Raw genomic sequence first — 9,504 nt, 5'->3', positions numbered from 1 at the left:
AAAATTTTAAAAATTTAAGTTGAATAACTAAAGAATCGTAGGGAAAAAGCCATGAATTCTATGTGCAGTGCTCCCCTAGCGCTGGCTTTCTGCCGTTCTCATTGATCGGTAAACTTGGTCTTGGCTGGCTGTTCTCGCTGATCTTCTGGGGAGGGGCCTGTTGCCGTGGTTTCCAAAAGTCTTTGCCAGAGGCGGAATTGCCCCACCCTTGCCCCCTCCCGGCTAAGTAATCTGCTCGGGTTTGCTCTCTGGGGCTTTTGTTCCCTGCGAGCTTTCCATACAGCTTTGGAGGCCGAGAGTGAAAATGGCAGCCTCCCAGTCTCTGCCCCGGAGGAGCTGGAGGAGCCGAGAACTCGGGGCCCCGCTCCTCAGTGAGCCCCCAGAGAAATGCCATCAGTCACTCCCGTCTCCCCGGTCTCCGGCCGCACTCCGTGCTCACCCGGCCTGTGACCACGCGTTTCTATCTCTGGCACCCGACCCCATGTGGAGTCTCCAAACCCAGCAGATCCCTGCAGTGCGCTCCCACGCCGCTCCTCCCGGTGGAGGAAGGGGAGTCTCCCCGGATCTGCCGCTTGTTGGGTCCCTGCTGGGGGAGCAGTGGCCCGACTGTACCGCGGGTCACGGTTTATGGCAACCCCGAGCTGAGAGCCCCCGCCTCGGCTCCGTCTCTGCAGCCGGCTTCCCCGCTCCGATACCTGGGAGCTCTGCCGCACTCAGGCACCCCCGGTCTTTCTGTGACCCCGAGGGTCCTGAGACCACACTGTCCCGCAAGGGTTCCACGCCCTGCTTAGCCACTGGAGCGACGTCCCTCAGCGGAGCCGACTTCTAAAAGTTCCGATTTTGTGCTCCGTGGTTCTATCACTTGCCAGAAGTGACCGATGGAGGCCCCCTCCCCCGCCGTCTATCCTTCCGAATATCGCCTCGGATTCACTTCTCGCACGTCCTACCTTCCAGAAAGTGGTCGCTTTTCTGTTCAGAGAATTGTTGCTATTCTTTTCTTCGATCTTCTGTTGAGTTCGTAGGTGTTTAGAATGGTTTGATCCGTATGCATCTGAATTCCTGGCACCAGATGAAATCCAGGTCTCCTACTCCTCCACCATCTTGGACCCCTCCCTACCCTGTAAAATTTTTCTTACAACCTCTCAAATGGGAGAGTGTTGGGGGGAGGAAATCTACTGATTTATAAGTATTTGTTTTATTTTTTACAATATAACCAATATGTCAATTTTTAACAGCCACCAGAAATAGAAATGTACCTTAACATCAACTAAAATCTAAATTTTTCTTATTTTGTAATTATAGGATAAAAGGACAAAAGAAAAAGGAAAAAACAAACCCTACTATCTCCAGATCGTACCAGCTTTCCACTAATGTCCCTTTTTTGTTTCAGAGTCCAATCCAGGACACTGTATTACATTTAGTTGTCATAGCTCCTTAGCTTCCTCTGGTCTGAGTTTCTCATGACCTTGATTTTTTCATGACCTTGATAGTTTTGAACACGGTCAAGTAGTTATTAGAATGTCCCTGGATTTGTGTTTGTCTTATGTTTTCTCATGATCCAACTGGCTTATGGGCATCTGGAAAGAATACCACTGAAGTGAAGGGCCCCTGTCGTTACATCGTGCCAGGAAGTTATGTGTTATCCATACCACAGGACTGATGAAGTTAACCTGGGTCACTTGGTCAAACTAGTGTTTGCCAGGTTTCTCCACTGGAAGGTCACCTTGTTTTCCCTTTTCGTAGTCTATTTGCTGGAGTTGAGACACTAAGTCCAGCCCACACTCAAGTGAGGAGGGACATGCTCCACTTCCTGGGTCATGGAGTCTACATATATTATTTGGAATTCTTCTGTATGAAAGATTTCTTTTCTCTTCCCTTAAGTGTTTTAGAAAATATTTTTCTCTCATATGTAGGCATCCTACAAATATACTTAGTTTTGCTTGTTTCTGAACCTTTCCTGTCAATGAACATTTGTTATTACAATATTTCGCTATTAAAGAGCAATGGTGGGGCACCTGGGTGGCGCAGTCAGCTAAGCAGCCGATTCTTGGTCTCGGCTCAGGTCGTGATCTCAGGGTCATGAGATCAAGCCCTGTGTCTGGCTCACACTCAGCGCAGAGTCCACTTGAGTTTCTCCCTCTCTCTCTAAAATAGATAATCTAAAAAAAAAAAAAAAAAAAGAGCCACAGTGCAATGAACACTCTCGTACATGTCTCCCCAGTACTCGTGTGCTGGGTCACAGACCGTGTCATTTTCAAATGTACCAGATAATGCCAGACTGTTTTCCAAAGTGGTTGTATCAATCTGTATTCTCGCCAGCAGTGTATAATAGTTTCTATTGGTCCACATCCTTAGCAACACCTGGTATTCTGAGTCTCATTCATTTCTCCTGGTGGGTATAAAATATTATCTCATTATGATCCTAATTTTTCTTTACTAATCAGCATCTTTTCATGTTTATTCTCCATTTCTACATTATTTTCTAAAAAATGCTTAATACCTTTTGCCCCCCCTTTTTTTTATTATCTTCCTATTGATGTATAAATTCTTTATATATCCTGGATCCTTTGAAAGGTACATCTACATCATATAGAAAGACACAGATATATCTTTATGAGAGAGATACAGATCTCCTTTATAAGATGTATCTTTATTTTTGCCCTTTTGTGGCTTGTCTTTCAACTCTATCAAAAGTTCTTATTTCAACATAAACAAATCTATAGATCAATTCCTTTGATTAGAACTTTAAATATCTTAAGAAAGCTCCCTCTCTCCCCAACCTAAGGTCATAGTGGTATTTTTCTTAAAGTATTTTTTCTAAAACTTTTATTTTTTCTAAAATTTTAAGAAAGTTTTTTACCTTTCATATTTATCTAGAGTTGAATTTTGTGGTATCTATGTAAATATGTTGGTTTTGAGTATTAAAAGCTCCCATTATGTTGAAATTACCAATGAAATCATGGGGAAATGATGCTGGGAGTCTCAAATACCGTTAAGTACTTAGTACTACTTCCTCATTTGCCCAATCTGTCCTGATTGCCAGTGACCTTCATAGATGTAAGCAACATCCACAGAAATAACCACAACTGAGAGGCCTGAGCTTCTTCAAAGCACTAGCATATATTTAGTGCATAATAAAAAGTTTTTATTATGTTGATCAAAATTTTAAAATTTCTCAGGGTGCCTGGGTGGCTCAGTCGTTAAGCGTCTGCCTTCAGCTCAGGTCATGATCCCAGGGTCCTGGGTTCGAGCCCCGCATCGGGCTCCCTGCTCCGCAGGAAGCCTCCTTCTCCCTCTCCCACTCCCCCTGCTTGTGTCCCTCTCTAGCTGTGTCTCTGTCAAATAAATAAAAAATAAAATCTTAAAAAAATTTTTTTTTTTAATTTCTTTTCACTTCACTTAAATCCTGGCAAACAGAGACATCTCCAAACAGTGAAATAAATTTATTTCCATGGAGCAATGAGGGAAAAAGGTGTTATTCTAAAGTAGGACCCTCTTTATATTCCTAGCAGCCTCACAGTTGACTAAGATGGTGAGAAATTACAAATGAGTAAAGGCAAATCTCCCCCCATGCCAAGAGAACGACCCTTTACCTCCAGTAAAAAAACAAGGCAAACCGTTCAATACTTTCTCACTTTATTAAGGTTAATAGGGTACTTATACATCTAAACATTTACTGTAAGTTGTCAGGAACATTTAAACTCTGAATTATCTTACCATAATTAAGTTTCTTTAGGCACATCGGTTTGTATTATAGAAAACACTTGGTCTTTAGGTCACAAACAGGAAAGAGTGTAATTTGCAAATGTTATAAAGATGACTCCAAATCTCAGCTAACCTCTTTCCCAAATTGCAACTCTTAGTATTTAATGAAAACAGAAACCATAAACAATTGCTTAAACGTTATAACTGTGTGATTCTGGTGACTAAGAAATCCCTGAAAGAGCAGTAAGCCACGATTTCTGGAAAGCTCAGAGCACTAGCAAGGTTTCACTGCGAAGTATTTGACAGAAGGCCACGGGTCGTGTTTTCCTAAGAGGAGCTAGGAACTAAGGATGTCATTTAGTAATGCATTGGAATGGCATTGCCTAGTGCGAGTGTTGCACAGAAACTCCAGGTCACCTCTTCATTATCTATTATTTTGGATAAGCTTCCACAATCATAGCATGGCCCTGTAAGGGGGGAAAAATGCGTTCAATTAGAGCAATGGAAGGTGAAGAATCCAGCCAGCCAGTCCCGAGGCAAAAGAGAACAATGGGAAAAGTACAGGCTACAGAGTTTGATCCCAGCTCCCCCTTTCAAACACTGTGCGATCTTATGCACGTATGGGAAAGTGTTGCTCCTAGCATCTCCTGGATAGAGATCATGCTAAATATCCTACAACACAGGGCGCCTGGCTGGCTCAGTGGGCTGAGTGTCCGACCCTTGATTTCAGCTCAGGTCATGATCTCAGGGTGGAGAGATGGAGCCCCATGTCGGGCTCCACACTTGGTGGGGTGTCTGCTTCTCTCTCTCTGCCCCTCTCCCTGCTTGCGCTGGCTCTCTAAAAATAAACCAGTAAATTTAAAAACAACAACAAAAAATACCATCCTACAACACAGACTACAACCCCCTCACCATAAAGAATTATCTGGCCCAAAATGTGAACAGAGCCAAAGCTGAGAAACCCTAGTCTAGATCCAAAACGCCGGATTCCTTCTTTAATCTCCTAGTCGTGTTTGTATCAGGCATTTGGCTCTTGATGAAACAATGCCAAGTTCAATCTACTTTCCAAGGTACATTTCTTCTAGAACAAAGGTACTAGGTGGTATTCTTCACAAAAGCATCCAGGGTTGTGTTATACTCTGTGTCCTAGATGAACTATCAGGGAACACGCACTCAAAACCACAGGACACTAACCCTCATGGACCACTCACTCTGCACAGTACCGTGCACTGGTTATCTCCCTCAGTTAAGCCTGGCACAGAAAGATGGGAGGGAGGGCTCCAGTCCTGACTATGGTCTTCTGTGGCTGAAGTTACAGACTGAAAAATGCTTTTCATCATGAAGTCCGAAATGCTCCAACCCACAAATAACTGATCTCTTTATTTCTTCAAAGCTTCTGAGGCAAGCCATAAATAAAGGTTTTTAAGTGTAAGATGTTTAAACTTTTACATATCTTATTTATTCATCTTGACTAGCAACAGAAAGTTTCTATAATCTGGAAGAAAACCAAATCTGTTTCCATCAGGGTTAGGGAAAAAAAAAAAAAGATTATAATTAGCCCTCCTTCTGGATTTTATCCCCAGAGTGAAATGGCCGAGGCTGGTAGTACGCTCTGTCTGTAGGGCAAGCAAGGCCAACAAAAAAAATCCACAGAATACAAATTTCCCCCAAATAAATAGCATTATGTCATCCAGAAGTAAATAAATTCTCCAATTAACGTATAGTTCAGTTTTCAAGAAAGATAATTTACTTCTTGGAGAGATTTTATAGATAAGGTCTCACGGTGACTAGATAAATGAGTAAATTTTATTATTAAAGAGGAAAGTATCTCAAAATGTTAATAATGATAGTGTCTGCTGAGGGGATTATAGGTGACTCTAATTCTTTTCTATATACTTTTTGTACTTTCTATGACAATGTATTCCTTTTAAAAATAAAAAATATAGGGGCACCTGGGTGGCTCAGTCGGTTAAGCAGCTGCCTTCGGCTCAGGTCATGATCCCAGGGTCCTGGGATCGAGCCCCACATCGGGCTCCCTGCTCAGCAGGGAGCCTGTTTCTCCCTCTCCCTCTGCCTGCCTCTCTGCCTACTTGTTCTCTCTCTCTCTGTCAAATAAATAAATAAAATCTTTAAAAAAATAAAAAATATAGGGGCACCTGGGTGGCTTAGTCGGTTAAGCACCCAACTCGTGATTTTGGCTCAGGGCATGATCTCACGGTCATGAGATCAAGCCCCATGTCAGGCTCGGCTCCACACTGGGCGCAGAGTCTGCTTCCAATTCTCTCTCCCTCTGCTCCTCCACCCCGCCCCCCCCTCAAATAAATAAAATCTTAAATAAATAATATAAACATTATTTTAGGAATAGAAGTAGCTTGGGTTTAAAAACCATCTTCTTTCCAAAATATTACCAGAATTAAGTTGTACTCTCTTCCCCTCAAAATAGGCTGCTTTTTTACTAGTTGTCTGTCATCAGAAATATTGCTCTAAGGATGTTGCAAAGTTAACTAAATGAAACATGCTCGGATGAGCTTGTTTTGTTTCCAAGAAAATGACCTTCCAGAAGCACCTATGAAGCGGCTGCGCGGCTGCGCCCTACCTGCCCACCGGCGGCACAGGCAGCCACTAAGCCGTACTGGCCTCCCTCCTTCCGCAATCTGTTGGCAGCCGCCATGACCAACCGGCAGCCAGTAGCTCCAAACGGGTGTCCCAGGGACAGCGATCCACCCCAGTTGTTGAACTTCTCCAGAGGAGGTGACCCAACCTGGCTCCCACAAAACAGACACAAATACAATTATGAGTTAACTTCACAATCAGGCCAGGCTCTTACCAACAGGAAGGTAACAGAGACTAAGAACATGACTAACTTAAGACCCATCACATATTAATAAGGAAAAAAATTCTAGGTCAATTCTGAAAGCCATGGACCATTTATTTTTCCTCTAACACCAGAACTGGAAGAACAAAAGACAACCTAGAATTTTACTTTCATTTTTTCTAAAGATTTCCAAGAACTATTTTTCAACTAAGAAATAAGTATATTTAATGAAATAGAAAATTCTTCATAAGGAGCAACAGCTTTCCGCTTCATATTTTTATTAGCAGCCAACTAAACAAATACTGTAGTGCTTTGGAAATTCAAACATACTTTTAATCAAACACTTACCTTGGTTTTTCTACCCATGTAGTTTTGTGCAAACCAATCAGAATCCATGGCTTTAAAATTAGCCAAAATCTGACCCTACAAGGGAAAGGACCTTGTTATTATTGTCCCCTGCCATTAAAGTTGAGCAAACTTTAAATCAGTTTTTAGTAAAATTTTCCTAAAGAAACATTTTGCTACTTTTCAAGGGCCTCTAAGAGATTGCCTCAAACCGTACCACTGGATTCCTTCCCCTTACGCCTCTTCCAACAGTGTAGGTCAGTACTTCAAATATAAAGCTCTCCTCCTGTTTTGCTCACATCATGAGCCACACCTGGATCTCCCACACAAACACAGACTACACTTTTTATGGTTACAATCCTTTGATATGTATCTTTCAAGTGACTTACTGAGAATGCTTCATGAAATTCAAAAGCATCAATATCACTCATTGTTAATCCTGCCTTTTCCAGAACTTTTGGAGTAGCATATGTTGGTCTAAAAAGAAAAAATAAGTAATATGTTAAGGATTTAATTTTTAACGTAAGAACTCCTTATTCCCCAAGCTGAGTTTTACGTAAGGTATTATAATGTCCTCCACTCATTCACTGGTTCTACTGTACAAATAGTAAGTGGGGGGGATATAACTGTGAACTAAACAGACAGAGCCTCGGCCCTTACAAAGTCTATGTTCTAGAGTCAGAGATAGAGTTAATAAACAAACTATGGAAGAGAAGGATAAACAATGTGAAGAACCAGAAAAACACAGTGCAAAGGGCAGAGCATAGGGAAGAGCATGGCTAGTTGGAAGGACATGATGGAGGCCAGTGCAGGGAGAGCAATGCGGGAGGGGGGTACAATCTAAGTATTAGGAGGCTTTTATAAAAGGCTATTACAAAGACTGTGTAGCAACAGGAAAAAATGCTTATGACATCTTAATGAAAAAAAGAATACAAGACTATATATATGTAAGTAGAAATGTATAAGAAAAAATAAAAAAGAATCCAAAACTGTAAAATGATACACCAACATAAAGATTTTTTTTTTTTAAAGATTTTATTTATTTATTTGAGAGAGAGAGTGAGAGAGAGAAAGAGCACAAGAGGGGGGAGCGGGAGAGGGAGAAGCAGACTCCCTGCTGAGCAGGTAGCCCGATGCGGGACTCGATCCCGGGACTCCAGGATCATGACCTGAGCCAAAGGCAGTCGCTTAACCAACTGAGCCACCCAGGCGCCCCCATAAAGGATTATTTTTAAGAATCCAACACACACACACCAAAAAAAGGAAAGAAAAAAAAAAAAAGAATCCAACATACAAAACAATTATGAACTCAGAACTCAATGTACTTTATTTTCTTCTATTTAAATTTTGTTAGTTAACATAGAGTGCAATATTGGTTTCTGGAGTAGAATTCAGTGTTTCATCACTTACATACAACCCCTGGTGCTCATCACAACAAGCGCCCTCATTAACCCCCATCGCCCATCTAGCCCATCCCCTACCCACCTCCCTCCAGCAACCCTCAGTTTGTTCTCTATCAGAACTTAAGGGGCGCCTGGGTGGCTCAGTCGTTAGCGTCTGCCAGGGTCGAGCCCCTGGGATCCTGGGATCGAGCCCCACATCAGACTCCCTGCTCAGCGGGAAGCCTGCTTCTCCCTCTCCCACTCCCCCTGCTTGTGTTCCCTCTCTCGCTGTCTCTCTCTCTGCCAAATAAATAAATAAAATCTTTAAAAAAAAAAACAAAACTTAATGTACTTTAAAATCTATATAATAAATGTAGATAATCAAGTACTTTTGATTATAGCCCAAGGATATACACTGCTACCTACCCAAGTAAAAGTTGATCTTTTGGATCCTGAGACACATAGACAAAATCCCTAGGTGAAAAACAGAGGGGTTAGCTCTAGTAATAAAACAAAGAAACTGAGGCAATTTATTTGAACATGTACCTTACCGCAAATATGCCTTCGGCTTATAACCCATGGCCAGAGCCTTTTCCTCTGCCATAATCAGCATTGCAGATGCACCATCAGTCTGAAATGTTAAGCAGAACAATAATGGTAAATTCTTCAGCTTTTCTGGAAGTCTCTGTACAACCATCTTCTATGTAGTGTTCCTGAATTTCCCAACTAATTATACTTATACAGAGACTTTATAAATGTTTTTTCATTTTACCCATCATTAATTCACAATTCAAACACACACTGACCCATCTTTCAAGAAGAGGGTAGAAGAACCTGTTCAAAAGAACCACAATTATCAAAATGGACAAAGAGAATAGGTAACTTTAGCTAAATATGTATTCATAATACACTTAAGCCAAAAGATTTTTGCTTTTGGAACAGAATATAAGAAACTTTATGAATTAAAACAATCTCTCATTTACTTACTTATTTTTACATTTTTATGGACTGTTTCTGAGCTGCCTCCTGCCTGTGGAAGGAAACACAGGCTTCGAGGTGATATGGAAGAAGAAACAGGTAGGCAGCTGAGAACATCAGAACCATGGTCTTCCCTCCTTGGACACACCCCATATGGTTTTTCCCAACTGACGATCAAGAAGTTCAGAGATAAAGAGCTACCACTGAAAAAAAGCCCTTTACCATGACTTCAAAAGAAATAGCTCAAAAAAAAAAAAAAAAATCCAAAATTCACTACTT

General features: G+C 41.6%; 1 protein-coding gene across 2 annotated transcripts in view; it reads right to left on the bottom strand.

Moving 5' to 3' along the window:
• Positions 1-3,623: 3,623 nt before the first annotated feature.
• HADHB (hydroxyacyl-CoA dehydrogenase trifunctional multienzyme complex subunit beta) overlaps positions 3,624-9,504 on the bottom strand; it is a 37,315-nt gene continuing 31,434 nt past the window's right edge. For both annotated transcript variants that reach the window (XM_021697522.1, XM_021697523.1), the window contains exons 11-16: positions 8,799-8,878; positions 8,674-8,721; positions 7,255-7,342; positions 6,869-6,943; positions 6,302-6,466; positions 3,624-4,172 (exon numbers count right to left, since the gene is read on the bottom strand). In XM_021697522.1, coding sequence (XP_021553197.1) covers positions 4,137-4,172; positions 6,302-6,466; positions 6,869-6,943; positions 7,255-7,342; positions 8,674-8,721; positions 8,799-8,878 — 492 coding nt within the window. In that variant the 3' untranslated portion in view covers positions 3,624-4,136. The remainder of the gene's footprint in view (positions 4,173-6,301; positions 6,467-6,868; positions 6,944-7,254; positions 7,343-8,673; positions 8,722-8,798; positions 8,879-9,504) is intronic.

The sequence above is a fragment of the Neomonachus schauinslandi genome, chromosome 10 (genome assembly GCF_002201575.2).
Source record: "Neomonachus schauinslandi chromosome 10, ASM220157v2, whole genome shotgun sequence".
Classification (NCBI taxonomy): domain Eukaryota; kingdom Metazoa; phylum Chordata; class Mammalia; order Carnivora; family Phocidae; genus Neomonachus; species Neomonachus schauinslandi.
Note: the sequence above shows the minus strand (reverse complement) of the source record. Positions and strands in the feature narration are given on the sequence as shown.